General features: G+C 39.2%; 2 protein-coding genes and 1 long non-coding RNA gene across 4 annotated transcripts; 1 reads left to right on the top strand and 2 right to left on the bottom strand.

Annotated features, from left to right (window-relative positions):
• Positions 1 to 173: 173 nt before the first annotated feature.
• On the top strand, positions 174 to 17575 carry gnai3 (guanine nucleotide binding protein (G protein), alpha inhibiting activity polypeptide 3). Of its 2 annotated transcripts, none has more exons than XM_078254842.1 (9): positions 174 to 786; positions 8356 to 8398; positions 8918 to 9059; positions 9142 to 9299; positions 12063 to 12191; positions 13380 to 13509; positions 13874 to 14027; positions 14944 to 15151; positions 16397 to 17575. In XM_078254842.1, exons 1-8 carry the CDS (start codon positions 669 to 671, stop codon positions 15132 to 15134), a joined length of 1065 nt encoding a protein of 354 aa, XP_078110968.1. In that variant the 5' UTR covers positions 174 to 668; the 3' UTR covers positions 15135 to 15151; positions 16397 to 17575. The 2 variants fall into 2 exon arrangements, with proteins under 2 accessions (XP_078110968.1, XP_078110969.1); XM_078254843.1 differs by having other exon boundaries at positions 175 to 786; positions 14944 to 15147.
• Positions 9213 to 11489, bottom strand: LOC144520805 (uncharacterized). The gene is made up of 2 exons (XR_013502252.1): positions 11113 to 11489; positions 9213 to 10485 (listed from the first exon to the last, which is right to left on the bottom strand). It is a non-coding gene; the product is annotated as an uncharacterized LOC144520805 (long non-coding RNA).
• Positions 17576 to 19723: 2148 nt separating the features above from the next.
• Positions 19724 to 26780, bottom strand: gnat2 (guanine nucleotide binding protein (G protein), alpha transducing activity polypeptide 2). Its single transcript, XM_078254847.1, has 9 exons — positions 26675 to 26780; positions 23388 to 23430; positions 22756 to 22897; positions 22432 to 22589; positions 22169 to 22297; positions 21926 to 22055; positions 21685 to 21838; positions 20969 to 21180; positions 19724 to 20502 (listed from the first exon to the last, which is right to left on the bottom strand). The coding sequence occupies exons 1-8, from the start codon at positions 26778 to 26780 to the stop codon at positions 20990 to 20992; spliced, it is 1053 nt and encodes a 350-aa protein (XP_078110973.1). The 3' UTR covers positions 19724 to 20502; positions 20969 to 20989.
• Between the last annotated feature and the right edge of the window lie 798 nt (positions 26781 to 27578).

Below are 27578 nucleotides of genomic sequence, written 5' to 3'. Positions count from 1 at the left end.
TGAAACTACACGACATCATAGTTCACAAAGGCTTCTAAGGAACATATTGATTTGTATCCGACTCTTAGCAATATTTAAGCTACATAGGCAGAATGAGCATATCTAGTAGTTTAGAGGCGACTACATTTCCCATCAGCCTCGGGGGCCGCATCAATTTTCCTTTTTCAGTGCCGTTTTCTTGGTTTGCAGCTGGATCAGCTGGATGAACGCGCGACTGCGCAGCAGCAATAGTATTGAGGGAAAGAATCTGCTGATTTTTATTGAGAATTTTTCTTTAAAAACGTTGGATTATACGACAGATTTTTCATACAAGTTTCTACTTAAAAGTAATTCGATTTCTGGTTTTCTATTTTTTTATGTTCTTCTGTGAGTCTAAACTTCGGACGATTTGGATAAAAAATATTTTAAAACATCTGTTCGGGGAGTATTTTCGTTTAACACCGCGTATTTGATCACCTGTAGCCTACAGGCAGCAGTGTGTGGACTGAATCAGTGTCAGCATCAGACTTCAGTTGGACAGACGAGCCTCCGGTGCCAACGCCTTTTCTGCCTCTCTCTCAGCTGTGAAACTTCACACCGACTCAAGGGCTCGTTTGACGGCGTTTCCCTTCGACTCATGAGCTGCTGAAACTACAATCCGACACTAAAGAAGTAGTTTGAGAGTGAAAATGGGCTGCACGATCAGCGCCGAGGACAAAGCTGCGGTGGAGAGGAGTAAAATGATTGATAAAAACCTGCGGGAAGACAGAGAGAAATCCTCCAGAGAAGTGAAACTGCTTCTGCTCGGTATGAACTGTGTTACTGTCTCTTTTTAATGCATACAATCAGTTTAATCACAATGAATGTTTGGCTACTTTTCACTTTTACACTACAGTCTTTATAGTTTATGACTCCATACACTCGTCCTCCTTCTGTTGGTTTAATGCAGCTGTGGTTCATCATGTGTCCACTGACAGAACCTTTTTCTTTAACTGTCTATGGACAGAACTTGTAGAAGTAAACCGGATGTTGGTGGTGAGAGGCAAATTACTGTACTTTTAGCTTTTCTATGAGTTGTGGAAAGGTGCTCAGAGGACACTACGGTATGTTGACTTGTCACAAAGCATGTTGTAACTCATGGAGGCCTGTTTTACTTCAGTGCCTACAAACAAAACGTTACAGCTGCAGGGGAATGCTGACAATGCTCATACTTTAGCTAAGCACTAAGAAATTGGAACGCTTAACTATTGGAGCTGGACATTATTGTAGTAGATTTAATTTCTTTAGTTGTTCCACATCATTTTGGTGTCTAAGATAATTAAACAAAACAATTTCTGAGTCAGATTTGTCCATATAATGTCCCATAATGACTTCTGAAATAGTTGAGCTTCACATTATCACAAGTTCAATGTAACGAGTAGCCTATCAATAACTTAACTTGTGCTTTTTTCTTGCTGTATATCTACAGACTGTACATTAAGATACAGTCTGTACTGAGTTGTAGGGCTGTGCCTGATGATTTCGTATTAACCTTACGATTACTTGAATAGCCTATTAAACATTTGGACCATAAAATGTCAGAAAATAGCATAAAATAAATTTCCTAAAGCCCAAGTTGTCTTAAGATTGCTTCATTTGTCCAACAAGCGTTCAAAACTTCAAAAATTATTCAGTTTACCATACCATCACATAAGAAAAGCATCAAATCCTCACAATAAAGAAGCTGGAACTGGCTAATGTTTGACATTTTTGCTAGAAAAATCACTCAAATGATTAATTGATGTATCAAAATCATTGCCAATTAATTTTCTATTGATCGACTAATGGATTCATCAACTCAGCTCTATCTGTAGTAATTTCACTTTTTAGTTAGACATTAGATAAAATATTGGGCTGTTACAGTTAACTTCAGGTTGTCTCACTGGAGCAAAATTTCAGCTGCATGATATTGGTGACTTACAGGTTCAGTGTCATGACTTTTTCGACACTGTGTACGGATTTCCGTCACAATATCACACCTGGTCAGAGGAACTGTTTGACAGACAGCTGTGTAGTCTTTGTTCGTAAGGCGACCACTATTTATGCCATCACAGCAGCGTAATTTAAAAAAGTCATAAAACAATGACAAATTGTCCCTGTTTTGCTTTAAAACAATCAATGGAAGGCCCCATGTGTAGGATTTGAAATTGTGGCATGCTGACACACTGACACCTCAGCTATGTTACCAATGAAGGATATGCTAGAGTGACAAAAGTCTGTTACGCGTCCTGTAGCGTTGAGAGGCTACTATCTTCAGTCAGTGACCTTATGCTGGTCGACAAAAAAGTCGACATTCCACGAGACTATACTTCCTTTCGTTGTGGGAAACGTGTTAGCAAACCCTATTTTCACATCCAGCAGATCAGAGGAACATTAGCCTTTATTAGGGCCCGAGCGATCGACAGTGGCGAAGGCCCTATTGAAACTGAAGGAATTATTATTATTTTCCCAGCAAATGAATTGCCAAAATTGGCGGTCGCATCAAGCCTGGTGAAAATGTACGTATTTTAAGGGTTTCGGGAACAGGCGCACAAAAATGGCTCGCTAGCGCCACCTACAAAGTTAAAACAATGTAGCCCCTGCAATGCGTTTAACGTAGACTCACAAAACTTGGTACACATATGTAGCATATTAAGACGTACAAAAAACGTCATTGGAGCCATACCCTGAACCCAACAGGAAGTCCTCCATTTTGAATTGAATGTTCGAAATTAGTGCGATTTTGGCCATTTCCACATCTCGTACTTTAACGAACTCCCCCTAGAGATTTCATCCGATCAACTTCAAATTTGGTCTGTGCCATCTTAAGAGTTAAAGATGAAAAGTTATCAAAAGAAAAACTTTTTGTCATAGGGCATGGCCGTGGCGGGGCGGCCATTTTGTGCGTTTCGCCATCGAAACAGGAAATGGGTGTAACTTGACAATTGCCTCAAAACGTTTTGTAATTCATAAGACTCTAACTCTGAGGACATTTACCGGACAAAATTGACTCAAAGTCATAGCCCCCCCTAGTGGCAACAGGAAGTAGGCCTAAAAGTCAATACTTGACCTTTGCTATACTTTAACAAACTCCTCCTAGAGATTTCATCCGATGGACTTCAAATTTGGTCTGTACCATCTCAACACCTTAGAGATGAAAAGTTATTAAAAGAAAAACTTTTCGTCAAACAGTGTGGGCGTGGTGTGGCGGCCATTTTGAGTGTTTAGCGATGAACGAGAAAGTGGCTGTAACTACAGTGTACATTTGTCATATCTGCTTGAAATTTCCCACAATCAACAAGAGTCCAGGCCTGAGGCCATATACAGGCCAATATTGACTTTTGGTCATAGTGCCCCCCGCTGGCAACAGGAAATCAGCCTTATATGACAAACATCATCCGATTTACATGAAACTTATAATGTGTGGTCTACATGTGATACTGAGCCGCCCCCTATACTTTAACCATGCCCACTTACTCCGGCTCCCCCTTTCATAACATTTTAACCGTTTAAGGTAGACCCTTGTGTGAGGTATCATTGAACTCAGCAGAGAGTTCCTTCTTCATTGGTGATGTTTGGCCCACCCCCTTTGCTTAAGCCACGCCCCTTTCATAACTGGTGACCCGTTTAAGGTAGAGTCTTGTGTGAGGTATCATTGAACTTAGCAGGGAGTTCCATTTTCATTGGTGACGATTTGCGGTGTCTGAGTGCAAGGAGCGGCATCCGCCAGTAACCCCGACGTGCGCAGAGGTGCGAGGTGCGAGTGTTTATGGCCAACTGTTGTTCGTCCAATATTCACTCTCTTGTAGCTCTGTTTTGTTTTCCAAGAGCTCCTGGTAGAGGTATCTGGCTTTTAAGCTGCTAAATGCTCCTCTAAGTTCACCAGCTAGTCGCTAACTTTGTCTGCTGGTGTACAGTGGTTGTTGTTTTTTTTAGTTGGAAAAGCTGTTGATGTGGCCGGGTTGGCTCAGTGGTAGAGCAGGCGCAGATGTACTGAGAGGTTTATGCCTCGACGCAGAGGTCCAGGGTTTCGAATCCGACCTGTGACAATTTCCTGCATGTCTTCCCCCTCTCTCTCCCCTTTCTCACCTAGCTGTCCTATCAAAATAAAGGCAGAAAAAGCCCCAAGAAAAGATGCTGATGAGAACGGTGAGAGTGAACCAAACAGTACATTTGTGGGCCGTAAAACCAAAACAAAGCTGAAATACACTAAAACGCTCAGTAGAGCTTAGGGGAACTGCAGAGTTTGGTGATACTTCTCTGTGGGTTCATCACTTCAAGTGAGCTCTTTCATATACACATCAATTTATTCATTGTTTATATAAAGATATTGATTAGATCAGCTTTAACTAAAGCTACTCTCTGAGCACCTTTTGTGGAATGTTTTGATGTGAAATAAAAATAAAAAAAAATTCATGTCAAATGAATATGATGTGAATCATGACGTGAAAAAGTCCTCACTTATTACCAGAATAAATGTACAAAGTATTTAATGAAATGGATGATTTATCGTTCAAAAGGATGAGTGCAGATGCAGTTATTAAATTAGTCATTGAAATTAAATCATCACTACATTAATTTATGCAGCATGACTTTACCTGAAGACATTACAACATAATGCACTGATTGCACATGATGCCCACAGAGTGCTGAGTCTCAACAAGATGCGTCATTTTATTTATTATGAAAAAAATATATATGTTAAAGCAGACATATCATGCTAATTTTCAGGTTCATATATGTATTTTGTGTTTCTACAAGATCATGTTTACATGCTTTAATGTTAAAAAACACATTTCTCTTATACTGTCTGTCTGAATATACCTGTATTCACCCTTTGTCTTTAAGCCCCCCTCCCAAAAAGCCTAGTCTGCTCTGATTGGCTTGTGAGAAAAATATGGTGCACCTTTGCAAAGCCGTGAGGCGAAATACTCAGATATGGGCCGTATATTCTAATGAGCCTGCATGGGACAAAGGAAGGGAAGCCAAATCTGAATGGCTTGTTGAATCCCATGTTTCCGGATCTAGGCAGCCCACAAAGAAATGACTTGGTTGTCTTATTTTTCAGTTTGTGGGTTGCTAGGCACTCCAGATACCGAAATGTATGTGCACAAGCTCTGAAAAAGTGTTTCATGATATATCACCTTCAAACATAGTAAGGATAGTATCTGTGATTTGTTCTGGAGGGCCAAGAACAAAGTGTTGGATAAGTCCCTGAACTGTTTTAGATCAGACTGTGTTTTGTATTAAGAGGGGAACCCTATTAACTGTTAATCGCCGAACAGCATACTGGGTACAGCTCGCTCTCCGTCGCTCGCTACAGTACATTCAAGAACAGATGGAGACTGGAGACGTTTCATTGTAGCAAACTCACATTTCAAGCATCAGCAATGTAACTTTCAGAATGAACACTTTTGTTACTGTAAAGAGCCTGTTCCTAAATTGCTAGCTGTTAGCAAATGACACGTATACTTTAGCATTGCTAGTGAAGGCAACTATGTCATGGCAGATGTGTATTGCACAGGACCCAAGGAAGCGCATTGTCAAGTTTGAAGTTGTTCTGATGAGCGGTTCTCGAGAAAGCTGCAAGCAGCAATACCAGAGGCCAAGCAACATTCAAAACGTGGCCTGTTTAGAACAGGCAATGCACTAGTTTTTACAAAGAAAGGCAGTTGTCCTTTTATGTTTGCACCTTGATCTAAAATATATGGCAGAACAAAACCATACCAGTAAATCTGCTTTCTACCATTTCAGAGTAAGTTATACCCAGAACTGTGAGGAGATTTTTATCAAACTGTTTCCACTGTTTTGTTGCTAGATTACAGCCTGATTGCGTCGTTTTGTTGCATGGAAGACAAGCTATTTTAGGTAGTTGAGCCCTGAGGGGGAATGACTAGTTTAATGTTGGATCACTTTGTCAAGGATACAGATGAATCCCACTAGCCAGCAGCTAACTGAGCTGTGAGGATTAACTCCAAACCAATATGTGTGGTGTTGCCAATGCAGGTCTCATTGTATGGACACATTCATTTTAAAGTTCTGACCACAGAGTTGAGGGGAAGCGATTTTTCCAGGCAGTGCCCTCCACTCCCTGTCTGTGCTGGAACAAGAGAGTTATAGGGGAAAAACAAAGATGAGTTTGGCTGCTGCTCTTTGTTCAAAACCACAAAGCTGGAGAGCCAACTCAGCCGTCCAATGAGAATGGTCTCCTGTTTGACCACGAACAGTAATTCATATAACAATCTGAATTTCAGATTCTTGTTAAATGAGGCTTGGTTTAGAGTCTGACTTCTGCATGGGTTTGGACAACTCAGTGATCTGTGTAAAGTTGGTTTGTGAACTGGCAGGAAGCCATGGTTGATGATCAGCCAAAAAATGCCATGAATAGGAGAATTGGTGACTGAGGGAAGGGATCAACACAAATTGTCCTCCCTGTCTGTGTGAACGTGAGTAAATCTCTTTTGCTGGTGACAGCTTTACTAAAGAATTTGTGGATTTAATTCTTGTTGGACGGCCATCTGAACATGAATCTACTAGAAGACTCCTCGACAAAATTCCTCTGCTAAGGATTCCTAACTAGCAGTAGGTGTTTCACCACCTTTTAGGGAAAAAAACAATATTAAGACAATGTACATCCTTATTTAAAAAAAATCACAGGTTCAGACATGTTCCTGGCTGCTTTAAAAAAGAAGCAGGTATCCATATTTCAAATTCCAATGCCAGAAAACGCCTTCATCCTGCAGTTGCTGATAATTATTGTGGTTATATTAAGCAAAAGGGGCTTCACTACCAGTGTAAACTCACCCCAGATGTTTATGGAAATAATTTCTCACTGGTTGTGTGAGTTTGACATCTAATGTTTAAAAATTGCTGATTCTACTGTAGAGTTAGCCAATGTATGGCACAGAGGCAAAGCACTGAATTGCCTCCACAGATTCTAGCAGTGACTTGGTTGTGTATTGTAACCATTGATCTGTTAGGGGGGCTATATTTGGCACAGCCAATCAATCATGCTGCCAATTTGCCCCAGAGGCCAACTTTGGTACTGCAGCAGTATACATGAAACAAACCAGAAGACGGTTAGCAAATGCCAGAAGGCCGATGCACTCTTGGGCCGATTTGGGCCACTTTAAAAAAGACAAAAAATGTGGTAACACTGGTGTTTCACACTAGTTTGACAAAAATATGCAAGACTGTACGGCTGCAGCCTCTGTCTTCGTACTCCGGTGTTTTGGGAGTTAGAGTATGTAATAATATGTTTTATATATGCAAGCACTTCCATTCTATTCTAGGATGGTGGCATGGTAGTTTATTTGAAGGTTTTATGAATTGCTCCAGTGTGTGTGTTATTTAAATATGAAAGCCTGTAAGTGAGAGATCACATCCATGTCGCTGTTGTAGTGACTCCTAATGGTTGTTGTAGCCATCTTCACAGAAGGGCTAAGGTAGTGTGAACCTTCCCTGTCCATTATCATTAAAGAGGTTGCTTTGCTTCTGTAAAAAGGGAATACGAGATCATGAAAATAATTTTCCTATTCAATAAAGAAACCTGTGCTGGTTGACAACACTGCATGTTGTGATTATGCTGTTGTGCAAATATACTGTACAGTGGGTCAGATAACAAGTTTGTTTTGTTTAGATTGCAGACAGACTTTTTAATTATATGTGATGTTTTTATGGCCCCTCTGCTCTCCAACGCCCAGATAAGCATAATATCTGGGATTGTCTCTCCAGTGGAAAAACACTGGCTCAGCCAGGAGCGTGAAAACGGTTTCCTGTTTGGCTGATTGTTGTAGAAATACGGTAAAGGTTCCTCATGTGAAATTATTGTTGCAGTCATCATTATCAAATGGACTTTATTGTAACTGAGCCTATGATATCAACAAGTCATCAGTTCAACATTTGTCACAGATGGACAATATTGTGAAAGCTCTCACTTCCTTATGAGGCGCCCCAGCTCATCACACTACTCATTATTTCCCATGATGCTCTCTGTGTTTCTACACCTCTTCAGCTCCAGCCTGTGGTATACACATTTCATGATAAGCAGATAAATAGCAAAGCAGAATTAATGCACCCATATACCCAAACCGCTGACTGGTGCATCAGATCGCTGCAGCATGCAAAGGAGAACTTCATGACCGTATACATTCCCTCAGGCCCCAGTCAAATGCCTGCTATTAAAATTGATCTCAAGCATGCTTTTTCTTGTTTTCATTTATGCAAACATACTGTACACTGCATTATTAAATGAGATCAGATTAAGTTCATCCACTATGAAAAGCTGGTTTGACCCATCGTCCATATGAGAGGTGTTTTTGTTGCTGCTCTCGTATAACTACTGTCCCTTTTTTTCAGGTGCTGGGGAATCTGGGAAAAGCACAATAGTAAAGCAAATGAAGTAAGTTACAGCTTGTAACACAGTCCTGATAACCCTGCACATGATATTATACCAAACTCCTACATCCTGTTAGAAACTTTGACGCTATTTTTGTATTACGTTGACGAAAGACAGTCCCTCACTCCCACTTTTAGCTGCAGCCTTGTTGTCAGAGGTTAATATGGTGGGAGAGCTTTGGCTAGAAACAGGGTTCATCTTTGTGGAAATACTGTGGAGGCAAAGTGGGACCCTCATTTTACTTTGCTTAGGCAGTGTAGGAAGCTCCCTTTTGCATAACATGTTAAACAATGGCCACAGAGGCCAGCCGTAGCCTGGCAGGACCTGAATAGGCTCCCCCAGTTCCCACATTAGACATGCTGCATGCTCACCAAAGCTCAAATTCCAGCACTAATGACAGTGTTGCATGAAATGTTTGAAATCTGTAATCTGTTAACATTTGTTAAAGCCATTGTTCACACTGTCAAATATTTATATGGACACCAAGAAATTCTAACAGTTTGGATTTTGTTTCTTTGTCAGAATTATTCATGAAGATGGCTACTCAGAAGAGGAGTGCAAGCAGTACAAAGTGGTGGTGTACAGCAACACCATCCAGTCCATCATGGCCATCATCAGGGCGATGGGCAGGTTAAAGATAGATTTTGGGGAACCTGCACGGGCAGTAAGTTAACTACATTCAATAAACATGACTTTTAAAGAGCCACATTCTCATTTGTGATATGAATTATTGCCTTCATTGCCAGGACGATGCCCGCCAGCTGTTTGTCCTGGCGAGCTCGGCGGAGGAAGGGGTAATGTCGGCAGAGCTGACTGGCGTGATTCAGAGACTGTGGAGAGATGGTGGAGTTCAGACCTGCTTTGATCGATCACGAGAGTATCAGCTCAATGACTCTGCTGCATAGTGAGGACTCTGTTCACTTCTCTACATACAGACTCACCAAGGGCCAGCTACAAGCTTATACCATTTGTCAAATTACAGATGCCTGCACTGTGGTTCAGGGAAAATAATCTGCAAAACAAATGGTTTCTCAAATAATTTAGTCTTGCAGTCAGTCTTCATAGAAGAATAGAATAGAATTCCTATTGTCAATGCACACACATAAAGACAGCACATCGTATCACACTCTGAAAACCACGCCCACCGGAGGGGAAAACATTCGGCGCCACAACATGCAACTAAGAGCTGAAATGCTAAAACAAAGTGCCTGTAGCTACAGGAATATAGTTAGTCTAAAACTGACTTTTGGATATTTGACTTAGTAACAAAATGCTTCCTACACACGTAATGTTGGGCATAATGTTAGGTTGGTGTCAGGATCCCACAGTCTGCTGCAGCTTATAAAAAACTTAGTTATGGGTTCTTTACCATGTTAGTGCATCCCACCACACGGCAGCTTTTTGGCATTTTCTGTTGTTTGCTAGCAGATGGAATTGACGAGGAGGCAACTTTGGAGAATTGTTTTCCCCTCTGGTGGGGGCGGGACTTAAATGCGCTCTGTCTCTATAGATATCCTGACGGTGCTTTCACACACATCAAACATTAATAACAAATAGAGAAAAATACAAATATATATTATAGAAATAAAATATTAATTTGCTGTGACCTCTTAAAAACTAGGTCACTATAATAGCTGAGATATTGCACATTGGCTGAGTTGTGGCCCTATACAAGTAATATGGTTGGAAATAAATGGGTACAAAGAAATACACAAAGGTGCAGTTGGAATGTAAACATCTGTGCAGTGTTCTATACAATGCAGCTGTAACTGTAAGTATTGTATTGCTGATGGTCAATGTAGACAGTCGGTGTCAGTGTTTGTCAGTGTTCAGTTCTTTATGGCTGTGGGATAGAAGCTGTTTTTAGTCTGTCCGTGATTTGATGGACCTGAAGCGTCTATCAGAAGGCAGGAGGTCAAACAGATGGTGTCCATGGTGGGATGGGTCTTTTAGTATGTTGGTAGTCTATATCAATGGCATTTCATTTACGTGGTAGTTCCGGTTTCGCCGGATGTCCCTCATTTTCGAATGGATGTCCCTCATTTTCGGCCGGATGTCCCTCATTTTCGGCCGGATGTCTCCTCAGATCTCTGCAGAGTAAATCGAAACAACTAGCTAGACTATCTGTCCAATCTGAGTTTTCTGTTGCACGACTAAAACAACTTTTGAACGAGCACATGTTCCACCAAAACTAGTTCCTTCCCAAGGCTATTTTGCAGAGGTAGCGTTGCTGTGTCTTCCCAAGATGATTGTGATTGGTTTAAAGAAATGCCAATAAACCAGAGCACGTTTTTCTCTTATCCAGTAATGTTGTGTGGAGGGACCAGAGTCAGACCTTCCTCTGCATCGCTGTGGTGAAAGGTCTGGCAATGCAAGACTATTATGTTGGCTGTTCTACTGAGGCAGCTAAGGCTGAACCCTTTACTTAATCCTACAGCAGAAAGGATTAGTTGATTAATCAATCAGTCAGTCAGCAGAAATATAATCAACATCTTCTCTGTTGTGAAGGTTGGCTCTTTTCTTTATTTTATGTGATAATAAACTGAATATATTTAGGTTTGCGACTATGGACAAAACAAGAAATTTGATGACATCACATCGGCCTTAGGAAATTATAGTTTTTTTCATATCATCATATATTTTATAGACCAAACAATTAATCTAATAGTTGAGGAAAATAATAAATAAAAAAAATAATCTTCAATTTGCAGCCTTACCTGATTCCAAATCAATTTCCAATGGATCAAGTGTAGGTTTCTTGATATTACTCAACTTACTGACACAAATTCCAGATGGAAGTGAAACTGCTTCAACAATTTATAGGGAAGTTAGAAATTTGTTCATCCCTCTCCTTTCTCTTAAACTGGCAACGACATTTCTCGTAATCTTGTTTCCCTCTTCATAAGAAGGTAGACAAGTTTGACTCCGTAGTTTTCCTTTCTCATGGCTGTAACATTTCCACTGGAACAAAAAGGGAGGCAAGATGTGTCTTGTTCTCCATGGTCTTGTGTCAGCTTGTCGTACAGCTGATTGCATTCCTGAAAAAGGAGAAACTTGATGGGAAAATGTTTCTGTCATCTTGCAGCTGTTTATATATTACTTCACTTGACAAAATAGTTTCAGATTATAATGATAGTCAACCACTGGATACAACTATCTGATGAAGAAAATAAAGCAGTATGAGCTAAATATAGTCCAGTCTTATATTATCTTGACATAGATAAAGGCCAATGTTTTCTGTTGCTTTAGCATTTATATCACACTCTCCTTGAAAGAAAGTTGCTCAAGGACACTTTCTTTATTTTGAAAACAGCCTGTCATGGTGCACTTTGTCCACACTGCGAGTCAAGAGGACCCAGTGTAGTTAGTCTGTTTATACTCAACCCACAAGGAGCCAGTGTTTATCAAGCACCAAAATATGAGCCCATATTTAGTATGGAGTCCTCAGACGTCTGTCTGCAGAGCAAACCCTCGACTTCACCAGACATAAGTGTCTTTTTTTTATAAAAAAAAGAAAAGCCCTGGATAAACTAATATTCCCACGTGATGTCTGTTTTTATGAAGCACATATTGCCTGTACTGCAGATACCGCTACAGCAAATTTGTACTGTGATGTGTGTATTGCCTCAGGGATCATCTTCATACACCCACGTCTTCTGTTTCTCAGCTACCTGAATGACCTGGACAGGATCTGTCAGCCAGACTACATCCCGTCTCAGCAGGATGTGCTACGCACACGTGTAAAGACCACTGGCATCGTGGAAACTCACTTCACCTTCAAAGATCTCTACTTCAAGTTAGTGTTGCTGTAATTTATGTGCTCATGATGGGCCCTGGCCTCAGATGGGCTGCTTGTGCCATAAAAATAACGTATTAAGCTTAACAAGCAGTTAGGGCCTGAGCTGGTTTCAGTCAGCATTTAGATGTTCTCATTAACTAAACACAGGGATTCCCAACCTGGGGGCCTGGACCCTCCTAGAGAGATTATTACCGGGGCAGGAAACACTGAACAACTAAATTCTGCTATACAAAATTATGTTTATTTTTTGGACTCCAGTCTTTGAAATAATCTCTGAAATACTGGATAGTTTTACCTCTTCATATGCAAATTGTGATGATGGGTCACAAGAAAAAAAGGCTGGGAGTCATTTTATTTTATGAGTGTGATGTTGTTTTCTTTGATCCATTATCTAACAGCGGATGATCATCGTTGTCACAAAAAATGAAAACACTTGATGAAAAATGACTTTTTCACATGCATTACATTTTATGTAATATCTCACTGTTCTTTATAATGTATACTAGATCTATATCCATGCTGGTTATACGCTATCTGTCTGTGTTTATCATGTTGTCATAATGCTCCCTCATCATATTGATTCATTTTGTAGTTATTTTATGACTAATGCACCTGGTCACAGATGATTTTTCTTTTTTAGAAACTGCATATTGAAGTGCCGATTTTCAAGCCTCTTTTATAACTCGTAAATGCTGCTGACTGGCATTCAGCCTAATACGACCCACCTTTGTAGAAGTTAATGTGATTACATCTCTTCAGTCCTTTTACATTATTTCATTATCTAGCTCATGTACTTATACATATTGGTGAAACATTACTGTGCCTTTGTAAAACCATAAAAATCGCTCAGGATCTGGAAATGTGTAATCACTGAATTGGTGTTGAAGCACACAGCGGTATTTCATTTCTGTGTCAGTTAAACAGCTCTGTGCAGATTCATTTTGCCTCTGAGGGCCTCAGGTGGACACAGAGGCAGCAGACACAAGCATGCGTGTGTATGTGTGCTCTTGCCCTGGATTTATGAGGACACTCATCTTCATAAAACACTGGAATTAAAATGGCATTACAATTCAAATAAGCACATATCCACTGTGTGTGTGTGTGTGTGTGTGTGTGTGTGTGTGTGTGTGTGTGTGTGTGTGTGTGTGTGTGTGTGTGTGTGCGTGCGCGTGCGTGCGTGTGCAGGATGTTTGATGTTGGGGGTCAGCGCTCGGAGAGGAAGAAGTGGATCCATTGTTTTGAGGGAGTCACATCTATCATTTTCTGCGTAGCGCTCAGTGACTACGACCTCGTCTTGGCTGAGGATGAGGAGATGGTAAGTGATGGGTGCAAAATTGTGTTCTATTGAAATGTCCTATTAAGTAATGACAGTGTGACAGTAAGCCGGCTTTTACAGCTTGTAAGTGCTGGCAAAGACACAACAGTACTTCTTCCATTTAGATTCAGCAACTAAAAGTCATGTAAAATATGTTTTTTATTAGTCTGTATCTTTTACGATGCTTTTGGTACACATGCTATTTTATTTACGTGCCACACAGCCTTTGATTCAGGTCGGAGTAGACATCAAGCATAACCGGCACTGTGACAGTTGAAACCGAAATGGTCATCATTCATTTGTATTATTCACACCTGTGTTAAAAGGCCTATTATGGGTAAGTTCACATCTGCTCTTTCCGCAGAACCGGATGCATGAGAGCATGAAGCTTTTCGACTCCATCTGCAACAACAAGTGGTTCACGCTCACCTCCATCATCCTCTTCCTCAACAAGAAGGACTTGTTTGAAGAGAAGATCAACAGGAGTCCGCTCACTATCTGCTACCCCGATTACCCTGGTGAGACAAACCTGTGTATTAGCAACTTATTGAAGTTTTAACGTGAAATTGTTATACAGTGTGTCGTCGCTCTTGTGTTTCTAGTGTGTGTCTAGTGTTTTGATGAATGGAAATGATGATTGTGTGATTGTGCTCTGGATTAATTTGACCTTACTAAGAGAATAAAGCACATTGGATCTCATACTGATTCTGCAGCAAAAGCCAGTTTTGTGGTTGCAGTGTGTGTTAAATAAGCTTTGAATATAAAAGATGTGCATGTTTGATCTAGTGACATTTTTACCAATCAGACAAAGGCTCTGTGTTTTACTGTTAAGCTGTTTTATCGCACGTGAACGTCATCACTATACCAGCATATTAAGTTTAACTGAATCGTTCACTGTAGCCCATTTTGCTTGTCAGTTTTGTTCACCCAGGTCGTTCTAATGTCAATGATGGATTTTGACAGTTTTATCTATTTATAGTTCTCTAACACAAGAGTTTGTTTCACGGTTCATCATTTTTAAGTTCTTAATTGTGAGCATCACTAAAGGCGTTTTCTACAGAGCAGTCACACAATTTAACAGCCGCTTGCAGAATAAATTGCATGAAAAATTATGAGTGCCCTTGTTTGCATTTCAAATGTTTTGCTGGTCACTTTTTTCACAAAAAACAAGCTCAAAGCACCATGTATCCCACAGTAGAATGAACAAAACCTGCATCAACAAAAAATAACAAATATTTGTAAAAGGTGACAACCGACAAGCAGCTCACTGGCAGGAAACCACAGCTGGTCACAGATTAATGGCATCTTTGTTTCGCTTTGGTGTGTTTAACCCATATTGTTAAAAATAAGATGAGCTGTTTTCCAGAGATCATACAGGATTGTTCCATGTAAATTATAACCAACTTCTTTTTATAAACAACTTTTTTACTGCAGGTGGCCACTCATACGACGAGACTGCAGCTTATATCCAGTGCCAGTTTGAAGACTTAAACAAACGAAAGGACACCAAGGAGATCTACACCCACTTCACCTGTGCCACAGACACCAAGAATGTGCAGTTTGTGTTCGACGCGGTCACCGACATCATCATCAAGATCAACCTGACGGAGATCGGGCTCTACTAAAGCTTCAGGCCCTGTAGGTCAGCACAATGACTTTAACCTGCACTACTGATTATGCAGAATGATGCAGACATGGTGTTGTTGTCATAGCCAACAGTTTTTAGATTGTTGCATCACCGCAGAGACAACAGTCAAGTCTCTTCTGTGACTTTGCTCATGTGTTGGCCTGTGAGGTCCAGAGTTAAATAGCTTCATAACTATAACTATATTCATACTATACGGAATTGCAATGGAATTTGGCTAAGACACATCAATCTTAATTACTTGGTCATCACCTGAGTTTTTATATAGTGCCGCTAACATGTATAAAATTCATGACAGCATACATTAAAAAAAACTATTGACAGAATATGTCAGCCTCAGCCTTCATACTGAATAAACTGGGCCCATAAAAGAAGTCAGAAAAATACAACTGAACAGTAATGTGAAACCGACAAGGCTGGCCAAACTGTTGAAACGCATGTGGGTCAGACTCCATCCAAAACATAAAAGTACATTGATATCAAAGATCAGCATTGTTTTAACATTTTTAAACTCTACACATTACTAACTTAGGCTAAAAAAAGTGCTAAAAAAACTAAGGTTAAAGTTAAATATAACAAACAGTTTGGCTTTTTACTGTTGCTGTTACTTTTACATAAAAGCTGACTATAAATGAACATGACCTAAGTCAAATGAAGTTTAAGAAGGGTTAAGTTAAGAAAGAGATATATGTGGATGTAAAAATGCTAACATACTTAACACAGTGCGAACAGGGCTAACAGAAAATTGAATTGAATTGTAAAATTGAAGTTATAAAGTATACGTTATTATTATAAATAAGGCAGAGATACGTATTTTGTGTGTGGATGTAAAAATGCTGACAATGCGAAACGTTATGCTAACAAGCTAACATGCTAATCTTTAAAACATCAAACATGCATGCTAAATGTAACCATCAGAACATTGGCATGTTTCACATCTGTTACCATGCTAACTGTGTACATTTTAGCATAATAACATTAGCACTCAACTCAAAGTAGAGAGGCTGAAAAGTGTAGCTTACACTGAAGTTGTTCCCATCTGACATTTGTATATATACCTAGTATAAATAGATGTTTTCCATCCAACTATTTTTTTCTGGTGTGTAAAGAGCCAAAAAACATCTAAAAATGTAATTTATCATTACCAAGCAGCTTATGAGTGAAGATGTAAATGACATGTTTAGGGGCATTATATTTATATTCAATATTAATTAATTAATGTTTTTTTCATTTACCTTGCAGGTGTCTGGAGCAGAATCAGGACTTCTGGGCAGGTATGTCTTGTCTGCAGAGGGTGTATGTGTTACTAAGGACTGAGCTGGTGGCCACACAGCATGCCGGACCTAAATTCCACAATTTGCGGACTTGATACTACAATTGCTTTTGTCTTAATAGATGTTATGATGCAGAGCATACTGGGAGGAAATTATAAGTGTGGGAGGCTTGTGAAATGATCACTGTGAGATCTGTGGAGTCCTGTCATATTTAAGACCTTTGCATCATTCGGGGGCTGGCAGGAAAAGCCCCTCTGACGTCTCTGACACATTTATACTTTGTAATGTACAAGGACCAAAACAAATCCATCACTGCATTTCACAGTTTCACAGCTGAATCATACAGCAATTTCACATGTAAATTTTGTTCACTTTTTTCTGTTGCATCTTCTCTTAGCCTCTCTTAGTCTGTATCACATCACTTTTATTGGAATAATTGCATTTTATTTTCATTTTTGAGTTGCAATTGTATAGTATTTCCACTTCTGGATGTGTGAATGCAATAACTTATGTATGGAAAGAAGGTTTTTTTGTGAGCAGTTTTGATGTATATATATCGTAACCTTTTGGGTCGGGGATTAGTTAGCAAGAGTGTACTCAGTAGCAACACGGCTGTCTACATAGTTAATTATTAACTAGACAACATTGTATTGAACAATATTTTTATACATGAGACACATCACTGCAAATCAATTTGTAAAGGGAGATCTTGATTTCCCTGTGGGTTTTTTAATAGTTTTAGAGTTTGAATATGACTAATATTATTCAATCAGTGGTTTTTCAAGGTACATTTTTTAATCCTATGGATATCAGTGAAGATATATAAACACATAAACATACAAACATAAAGTGGGATAGTTTGAAATAGCCAGAGGCTGTTTTTGTTTTCTTTGGCTGAAGCCATCACATAATAATACTACTACTACTACTACTAACAATAATAATAATAATAATAATAATAATAATAATAATAATAGGAAGTCTGTTACTGATATACAGAGTACTGTAGTGGAGCACAGTTTGGGTTGCATCACTAACTTCCTGCACAGAGAAAACATCCCTGAAGGTTCAAGTTTAGCTTTCTGTACATTGCTGAAGTTGTGTTTTTTTGGGGGTTTTTTTTAACATCATTAAATGATGGCACAAAGTTGTCTTCCCTTCCTTACACCATAATCTTACCACAGGCAACACCAATTAGATGTTATCCACTCTGAAGATTTGTACTTAAACCATGCAGGGAAGGAGGTCATGTAAATTGGAAACATTATTTTTAGACTTTGACACATCTGTATGCTTGAGCTGAGGGCTCAGTTTGTTCCGACTGCTGCACAAACCACAACTCACCAATATGTCCTCATTGTCCAACCTTGTATGTTGTCTCTGTAGTATAACACTCCATGGAAATGTATTAATGACATTAGTTATTATCAGAACATAGATTGAAAATCAAGTCAAAATGAGAGCATGAATGGACAGATACAGCATATTAATTTTTTATGCCAAAAATCCCCAATTTGTTCAGTTGAAAAGATGAGGCTAATGATATTCTATATTTTTCTTTTTCTCAAAAAATCCCTTCTCTCAAAACCTTCTGACTTTCTGTCTGCTGCACTCGGCCCCAATTCCATTTTAATCAGAAGAGACTTCATAATATGTTGATATGTTAGAGTATTGGGCGATTAGACTCCATTGCAACGTTAAATTATAAGGGGTAGAGAGGCTGTGGATATATAGGAATATCCCCCCGATGGAGTCTAGACACTGGTGGAGGTGATGAAGGGATAAAGGAAGCCTGAAGATCTGAATGGATGTGATGTGAAGGCTTCTGATGGAGAAACCCTGGGCGCTGGGAATGATGAGAACTGGAGGTGAATGGGGTGAAGGAGGGTTGAAATGTGAAGCATAGTAGTCTTCCTGAATGAACTTACGCTGAGCTTCATTAGTTCCTAATGAAGACATAAATCTTCAAAACAAGTCACAAATGTATAGTTACATTTAAAGCCTAAGAAATTTACTAAACCAGCTAGGTACTGTAGTTCTGAGCAAATGTTAACCAGACTATTTTCAGCTGTGGAGTAGTACAGTTTGGTATGCTAGTGAGTGTTTACATCTGCAGAACGAAGAATGTGAAATGAAAGTCAAAAACTACAATAGCAATTAATGTGTATTTAATAGTTTTTAAACAATAATGGAGGTTTATGGCTCAGAGGAATAATCATTGGATAAATTATTTGTTGGTTTTGGTCGTTTCATGGGATTTGTTAATAACATTAGACTCATCCTTTAAGGTCTGACATGTTTCTCCATCTGTTTTAGTAGACTCTTGAGTGCTTGAGAGTTTCAAAATGTAATTTCTGGCTAAAACACCTTAGCAGTATGTCTTCCTGTCAGGGAAGTCTCGCTTTACCAGACCTTCCTCCACAGCGCTGTGGAGGAAGGTCTGGCTAGTCCACACAGCACTCCGAGATAGGAGAAAAACGTTCTCTGGTTTATTTATAACGATTTATCACTGTCTGGATTTACCCTGCCAAGATCTGAGGAGCAGTTAACCATAGTCCTTATAAATCCACCGGAGCTTAGAACGTCAACACAAACACAAAGAAAGCGGAAGGTGAGGGACACCCGGCCGAAAATGACATGACATTGGATCTTCCGGCAGCACCGGAGCAATCCCCTAAATGAATCGTCGTCGATATGGACTACAGTCAGGGTTATACTGCATCTTTTTTCGCAGTTAAAATTTTGATGGACAGATGGAAATACTAATGAACCACACTGGGAAGAAGCTTGACAGATTGAATGAATTCTGCCCTACTTTGCCCTGGAGTTTGATTTAAAAACAAAGTACCAAAACTAACATGCAACTTTAAATATGGGACCAAAATAAGCTCTACTGTTCATTCAAATCTAGTGATGATAGTTCCTCTTGTCAGCTCCAAACACTGATTACGCATTGTCCTTGCTTGCTGTCAAATTTGATGAATCTGTCACTGCACAATCTTGTCACAGTGAATCTCAACGTGCAGATTAATTACCGCTTTAATTTGTTTTGCTCTCTCAATAGGTATTTTGTTAATGAACTTCCATATGCTGCCATCTCCCCTCTGACTAGAACATGGTATAATAGCGGCATTGTCCCCCAAAAGTAACAGCCTGTTCCTTCAGTGTCGACAGCCCTGTTGTTCCTCTTTATTCGATATACATTATTCAGTGATTGACAGTGTGATTCTGCAGCAAAGAAACAGAGACACAGGTGAAGTTAATGCATCTTTATTTCATGCCTCTACATTTCATAAGAAAGGACAAACTCAGTAGATTTCATTCCCTTTTCATAATAAAGCATCATCTCTCTAGTATTTCACTCTCTCTCATATAGATTTATCTTTCAAAATATAGTGAATTACCTACTCTTATGTACAAAGTTTCTCTACTGTGTTTGACCTGAAATTGATTTATTCAAGTGAATTGAATACAATAACACTATTTAGATTAGATACATGTACAACTTGGTTTGTAATCTGGATAAACTGCGAGCACTGGGAATATCTGAGATATTTGCTTAGCAACTTTTTACAGTTTAAATATCAAGACCACAGAGTCTACTGTACTCAAAAACAAAAACAAGGTTTCAATGTTGCTATTCAAAATATTTATATTTTCCCCGATTTTATTGTTTTATTTATTTTTACAGAGCTTGAATTTTAATAGTAAATATAACTCACGATACAGTAGTCAAAAGGAAGCAACGAGGATCGAATGAGCAACTATTTCATCTTCATACCTTCAAACCAGCAGCTTCTGGTGTGAGACAAATACTGTACTTTAGAAAACCTTGTAGAAAGCTGTATGTCAACAACAATATGGTGACTCATTAGTTGTTTCAACCCAGCTGGGCGTGCATTGTGTTGCAGGGATGTACTGTTGGAGATGCTGATGTGCTAGAAGCAGTCAAGGACCGGGACTTGGCATGGAAGCGATGACGTGAACACAACAAACTTGTGGATCTTCTGTGCTCCAACAGTACACTTCTCAGTTAATGCCAATATGTGAGGGGTTAAGGTAGGAAAGGAAGTTCTGCAAAGAAGAGAAACAGTTAAAAATCAACCTCAAACATGTTGAAATCACTGTATAGCATATGTAAATATAAATAATATATTTTGCAACTGTCTTTTAAAGGTAAACATGTTGCCACATGTATAGCTACATAATATTCAGGTTGCAAGGTATGTTTGTAAAATGAAAATTTAACTTCCTCTGCAGCTTTGGCAGGAACTGGTTTTAATCACAAATCACTACAGGGATTGCTTTGTGCTTCTCATTATCTTGCTCATCCTCAGCGGTCCGAAAGGGTCTGAATTGTCTGTGTGGTTGGAGTTTGTGTTGGCTCATTTTATGGTCAGAAGTTGTTGCTTGGCAACACAAGACTGCTAGATATGATTTGCTGTACGAGGATTAAATTGAATTGTCAGGGGTCTGCCTCATCTGGACCCTATTACTCTGTATCAACAAAGTCCCCGGGAGTGATGTGGTCACCGCGCACCTCTTTTCACTCTGGAGCTGCTTAGAAAAGACCGCAATCTTTAAGGTTTTCTTTGATGATGATGTCTGTCACAGCGTTGAACACAATCTCGACGTTCCTTGTGTCTGTGGCACAGGTCAGGTGGGAGTAGATTTCTTTCACACCCTTCTTCATGTTCAGGTCCAAGAACTGCTTCTTGATGTAGTCGCTGGCGTCTTCGTACGTGTTGGAGCCTAAAAGAAATGAAGGTTGTGAACATGGGAGTGGATTTATGAGAAGGTTCATGAGTTTTGTTATAAAAGTACCTTGATCCTTCATCATACATTAATCCCTCTGCATCACAGTGTCAGTCAGCTGACATGACGTAAGTTTAAAACATATTTTATTTGAGGGAGCAACACTGAGAATCCTTACTTAATCAATTTAGTCTTCCTTATTTATTTTTTTTTTCTGAGCAGTTTGGGTCACAAGTGAATCTTAATGTGTTGTGTTTGTCTGCATTCTAGTGCAATTTACCAATTGGTTTGCTCTTTATACATTCTCCCAGTACAGTCTCATATTAATCAAAGCTGAAGCATGACTTGCTGGCAGCTGACAGTGATCCACTCTCACTGCATGCCTGACAGATGTAATCTCACCATGTCCCTGTCCATCTAGCCTGATATTCTCACTGCTACAGCAAACTTAGTCCTGTCATTTAACTCACAAACCGTTAAAGCAGCATCAGTCGGTCTTACCATCATAGTCTGGAAAGCAGATACTCAGATGGACTTTCTTTATCTTTTCTTCAAACAGATCCTTCTTGTTGAGGAAAAGCACGATGGAGGTCAGTGCAAAGAATCTGTGGTTGCAGATACTGTTGAATAGATGCAGGGACTCATGCATGCGGTTCTGAAAAGGTCAGAGAGGGTTTGGTTGAGTTTACTAGCCAACATGTCATCTCATGTTTTACGATCAGGTAGTGGAGTGTCAACTCACCACTTCGTCGTCCTCTACCAGCACCATGTCGTATGCACTGAGAGCTCCGCAAAAGATGATGCAGGTCACACCCTCGAAACAATGGATCCACTTCTTCCTCTCTGACCTCTGGCCACCCACATCGAACATCCTGTTCACCACACAGAAAGTCACAACAAAGTCAGTCCTTGAGATCGCTGTGGTGTGAGGTTTAGTCAGTTTTGCTGGTGTCAGACTTTTGTTTAGGGCCCCCTTGTGAATTACCTGAAGTGCAACTCTTTGCAGGAGAACTGCTCTTCAATAATACCAGTTGTTTTGACTCGAGATCGCAGCACGTCCTGCTCAGTAGGGAGATAGTCTGGTTTGGTGATTCTATCCATTTCATTGAGGTAGCTGAGAACAAACGGCACAGGAATCAGGCCTCAGATTTGAAATCATCTTTATCAATAAACACTAAGCCAGCAGCCTCTTTAGTTTTACGTGTAACCCCTCTGCTGTCTCAATCCCAGTAGTAGATATGGACTCACTAGCCAGCAGAGTCGTTCAGTTGGTACTCAGCAGCTCTATCATAGCCAGCCTGTACACCAGAATCTTTCCACAGCTTCATGATGACATCAGCCAATTCAGCAGGCATTGTGCCTTCTTCAATGGAGTCTGCCAAGTTCTGCAGCTTCTGTGCAAGCTCCTGTGGTTTTAATGCACACAGAACAAAGATCCATCATCCCCGGCACATTACTTCAACTTTTATAGTATTTTTATGTTTATAGTATAATTTTAGTCTGTGAAAATGAGCTAAAATGAATAACAAGTGAATCATGTCTGGTGTACATCTTTTAAGTGTTATATGAGACCTGTGAGGTGGTCGAGCCAAAATCAATGGCCAGCATCTCCATGCCTCTGATGATAGCCAAAGCAGACTGCAGGATGTTGCCAAAGATGATCGCTCTGAACTCCAGTTGTTCTTCTTTTGTGTAACCACCCTGATGTAGAATCCTATGCAAAGGTAAAATTGTTTTAGTTCAGGGAAAAGTTTTGCTACAATAATCCTCTGCTGAGCTGGTTGGAAATTTATATATCCCTAATATATAGAATATTTTTATAAATAAATTGTGGAAATAAGAAATATTAGGATCTTGAAAGATGCTCAGTTTGGAGTTCATACAATAGAGAAACAACCTACAGCGCCACCCTGTGGTTTGTTTCTGGCCTCACTCAGCTCTTATTGTCAGGGTGTAACTAACTGCACAAAACAAGTGCTGACAAATCAGAGTAAGCGGATGTTTGCCCTGTTGACCTCTTGTCACTGCAAGTGAAACAGAGCTGAGGGAGCTTTGGCCTGCTGACTGTATGCCTGCATGCTTTTTTTTAATCTTATCGATCATATGACCGATAAGATTAAAAAAAAGCGTTCATTGCTTCCTACTGACATGGTGTGGATGACACACAAAAAAAAACTAATATTATCACTTATTTTAATACTTACTTCATTTGTTTTACGATGGTGCTTTTCCCTGACTCACCAGCACCTGGAAGAGAATAAAAAGGTTAGCAACAACACACATAACTGCTATGTATCTCTTTGACATGCGACTAGAGTAGAAACACACTGTAAAGCCATAAACAGCCAAACAATGTGCTTGGATGATGCAATTCAATTTAAAGGAGCAGTCTGGCCAAAATAAACAAAAACGCTGTGACTTTGACCTGAAGTGCAGTCTACCTGTTACCTATAGATAGTTTCTGGATGAGTTTAAGTTTGCAGTTGTCTGCCTTTATCACATCATTATCACAGAGTTATGCTAGAGTAACTTATAAGTAACATCTCTATGGAAATCATGATAATGCTATTCAAAAAAGTCCACTAATCACTGTTTTTTGTATTAAAGTTTCCCTGTCTATCTCCATGCAAATAGATGTGTTAAAAACTCATTTTTCATATGTTGTCCTAGAGCCAAATGTAAACAATATATACAATATTAATGAATATAAAATTAATATAAAACAGAGGCACAGAAAGATACTCTATAGCGGAATAGGCAGAGCAAACTACATAAGTGACACATGTAACAAATCAGCTACAGTCAAGAAAAATTCAGGTGGAGGCAATAAGTAGCAGATTGTTGTACATTGAGCACCTTATCCTGTAACAAATGCCACTGAACTCCAGTGTGTTGGCAAACATCTCCAAACTTTAGCAAAACAAACTGAGTAAGGCAATCCAGACAGGACGAGAAACATGTTTTCATTTTTAGGGAACGGCTTCTCTGAATGAAATGTACCTTTGGCATACATTGTACATTAATGCATCATGTGGAATGCTGTTATATCCAATTCAAATCATAGTTGGATGTGCTGGCTGAAGAAAAGCTTGCAGGCAGATCAGGCTCTCTGCGCACTGTAAGCTAACTCAGACCAGAAGGAATTTATCGCAGAGCAACCAAAGCTGGCTGTCCTGGAGCCACATTAGCTCCATCCTCAGACTTTAATGCTTGAGCATTTAAAGAAACTCGTGTGGCCTCATCCAACCCTCTCTGGGAGAAACTATTGGGTTTTCCTCTGCTAGCAGTCATTAGCAAGTCTTTGAGGTGAGGTAGTAAAGGTGGCACTGTGACAGTATCCAGACTGGTTTTCATCAGCTGTGAATATTTAATGAAGACTGCCTTTATCTTCTCTGTGAGTCATTCTTTCGCCTTGTGCTCATTAGTGAATGTGGCTTTAGGCTTTGCAGTGACATTAAATCTGGGCTTTAAAGGGGAGCTCTGTGTCCATTTTGATCCTGCTAAAGATACCATACATAAATTATAAATTAAATGGTGAATATTTTGCAGACAACATTTTTTCCGTTTTAATATACAAACTGTAGGAGATTCCATAAAGACTTGCAGCATAACAGTTTTGGAAGTTCCCATTTCGGTTTCTTTAGTATATCTTTTGGTGGAAGTCTTTGCAAAAGCTATTTTTGCATATCCTAAATATTCAAGGAGTTTTAAAGTTTATTAAGACATGTACAATTTCACCAATGTGTATTACTGTTTCGCACACCTGCACACAAGGACCTAACCACAAATATGTTTAGTTCAAATAAAAATGTCACAATGTCCACCAGAGCCCACAAGATGGCACTCTTCTTATCTTTACCCACTTAATTCTTATCTCTGATACTATACTGCTGGAGAAGAAGCTCCCCTGTGAATCTAATGGAAGTAGATATTAAGTCTTTGAATAGTGTTTAAGACACTATAGACAGATAAATTACACTCTGAAAGAATAATGCAATGTTGTGAGACATAACATTTATGGTTTTAGTAAAATAATGTCTCAATTAAATACTTTATTTTAAACATCCATCACCGTCAATGCTCTGCAAAGATCGATTATTTAAAATAAAATAAAAAAGTCACCTGACTTCTATTTGATAACATTATTGTATGCATTATTGCATTTGTTATGTCACAAAAACCAACTCTTCAAATAGAATCAGCAATAATCTAAATGTTTTTTTTACATTGTCTTCTAGATTTTCATCAAAATGTTTACTGGTAATTTGACACTGTGAATGTTGCTGCTATAACGTTGGTGGGAATAAAAACACATTTTATACTTTCTGTGCGAGTTGACGGGTCAACACAGACCTCACCAAGTGGATATGCACTAAACCAGTTAGCTAATTGGCTTGACATATCACAGCTGGGCTGTGATTCATTTAGACCAAAGGCTATGATTGTTTTAAGCTCCAATGTCATGAAAAGTAATTTATTTTAAGACAGAGAGAAGACAATCTAAGTACATTTTGCCACTTTTTGAAATTTAATGTCTTTGTCAAATTATATATCTATTTCTAAAGCTTTCATGGCTAAAGCCAATGAGACATTTTATTGAGACATTTTAAGTTCTGCAACTTCTTTAAAACAACTCACCATAATGGTAAAACCACAACTTAAAACAGCTGCACAAACTCAAGTCTCTGCAGTATTTGTATTGTGTGTAAGTATAAGAAGTTAATGTGAAAGTTTAATACTTATATTTAGTTTTTAAGTATACTTTCAAATCTGTTCTCTAAATTCTTTAAAAGTATTCTCCTTTTTTGAGCTTCATCTCAGATCCTTGTGTTAGCTTTACATCCTGCAAACTTATTTCACTTATCTCCCTCTACTTTACTCCCGCTAATGCCCTCTCAGTTTGCACAAGCTTAAACAGTCCTCCCCCCTTTCCAATAAAACTAATGTAGGGCTTTATCCAGAAACAATTCATCTGCACAGCCTGTAAATCCTCTGAGCATACCATATCTTACATCTAACTAAGCAGAGAACAGCTGTGTTGGAGCAGTTTGATGGCTCAAGGTGGCTCATAGCCAAGATTTGAAGACTATGCAACAAATGAGTTAATAAACTCAAAGTGAAGCATCCATTGTTAACTTATAAATACATTATTATGAAATAAATGATCATCTGCTACATAAACTAACTCTCATCCTAAAACTTAGAACCAGTTGTGAACCTCTCAGGGTTCAATGTAAGCTGACTAAAGCTACAGTAAATATTTTTCAGTTACACCTGTTGAGTGTTGGCTGACTGCATGATTCATATTCTTCTCTGGAGACCTGAACCTCCACTGAAAAGTTGTTCAATCAGAGATGGAAAGTTAAACGTCAGTTTGTCAAGTACTGAATTTTTTGACATGAAAACCCATCAGTCTGAGCACTTTGATCATCTGCAATCTGGGACAAAAAAGAAAACTTGGTGCAAAAAGACTATTCATTAGTTCACTTACCAAGCAGTAATAGCTTGACTGTTTTAGCATCCTTATCAGCATCTTGTTGGAGTTGCTTTTCCAACTCCTTGGACTTTTTGTCCTCGGCGCTTGCTCCTGCACCCATGCTTTCTTCCTCCGCAAACTCAAGATCCTCAAGGATAGAAATTTTGACGGTTCTCTGTGAGCTGAAGAGCAGAGAATCTGGATGCAACACTAATCGTGCTGAAAGGCGATTTCCGAGCGGAAGGGGATTGGGAGGGAGGTGCTTGAGATTGGCTCCTTTGGCCTTTTTCGATTAGGTGATCAGAAGAGACCCGTACCTCTCAAGGATGAAATCAATTTAGCAGCTCTGACCAGCAAAGATCCACCCTTTAATTCCTTTTGACTAAACCCCTGACTTAGGAGGTGCCTCTTCCTGATTGGCCAGCCAATCCAATTAGTGTAATAAGGGCAGTAGTGAATGATGTCAAGCAAAGGAGAAAATAAACTCTCTACCTGGGCTCAATGAGAGTCATTGATCTTGTCACTCATTGATTTGATATGTCGATAAAAACAAAATGTGTGTAACTATTATTGTGTGTGTGTGTGTGTGTGTGTGTGTGTGTGTGTGTGTGTGTGTGTAGGGAGGAAATACACTATGAATTACTCAATACAAACTGTATTTCCTGTCAGCCTCATCAGCCTGTTGGTATTTATACATATACAATTAATTAGGTACACTTGTACAATCTAATGTGGTCCAATACAACAGCTCAGCAATAACACTGTCAGAAAGGTGATAATTCTACTTAGTTTATTATTGAGGTTGTATTTGGTGGTGGTGTTGTACTGGAGTGCATTATATTGAAAGGTGTTTTTAATATTCTGCCCCTCTCATGTATGTAAATAGGGTGGACAAAATATTTATCTTTTATGTAGTCCA

This window comes from Sander vitreus, chromosome 7, assembly GCF_031162955.1.
Source record: "Sander vitreus isolate 19-12246 chromosome 7, sanVit1, whole genome shotgun sequence".
In the NCBI taxonomy this organism is placed as follows: domain Eukaryota; kingdom Metazoa; phylum Chordata; class Actinopteri; order Perciformes; family Percidae; genus Sander; species Sander vitreus.
Note: the sequence above shows the minus strand (reverse complement) of the source record. Positions and strands in the feature narration are given on the sequence as shown.

What these genes read in the sequence shown, in the direction of transcription:
- gnai3 (XM_078254842.1), top strand. Translation starts at nt 669, where the DNA reads ATGGGCTGCACGATCAGCGCCGAGGACAAAGCTGCGGTGGAGAGGAGT. An exon ending in CTCAATGACTCTGCTGCATA is followed by an intron (nt 9,300 to 12,062) that starts GTGAGGACTCTG and finishes TCTGTTTCTCAG; the next exon opens with CTACCTGAATGACCTGGACA. An exon ending in TTCAAAGATCTCTACTTCAA is followed by an intron (nt 12,192 to 13,379) that starts GTTAGTGTTGCT and finishes GTGCGTGTGCAG; the next exon opens with GATGTTTGATGTTGGGGGTC.
- gnat2 (XM_078254847.1), bottom strand. Translation starts at nt 26,780, where the DNA reads ATGGGTGCAGGAGCAAGCGCCGAGGACAAAAAGTCCAAGGAGTTGGAA. An exon ending in TTGGCTCGACCACCTCACAG is followed by an intron (nt 22,590 to 22,755) that starts GTCTCATATAAC and finishes TTAAAACCACAG; the next exon opens with GAGCTTGCACAGAAGCTGCA. An exon ending in CTGCTTTCCAGACTATGATG is followed by an intron (nt 21,181 to 21,684) that starts GTAAGACCGACT and finishes CATTTCTTTTAG; the next exon opens with GCTCCAACACGTACGAAGAC.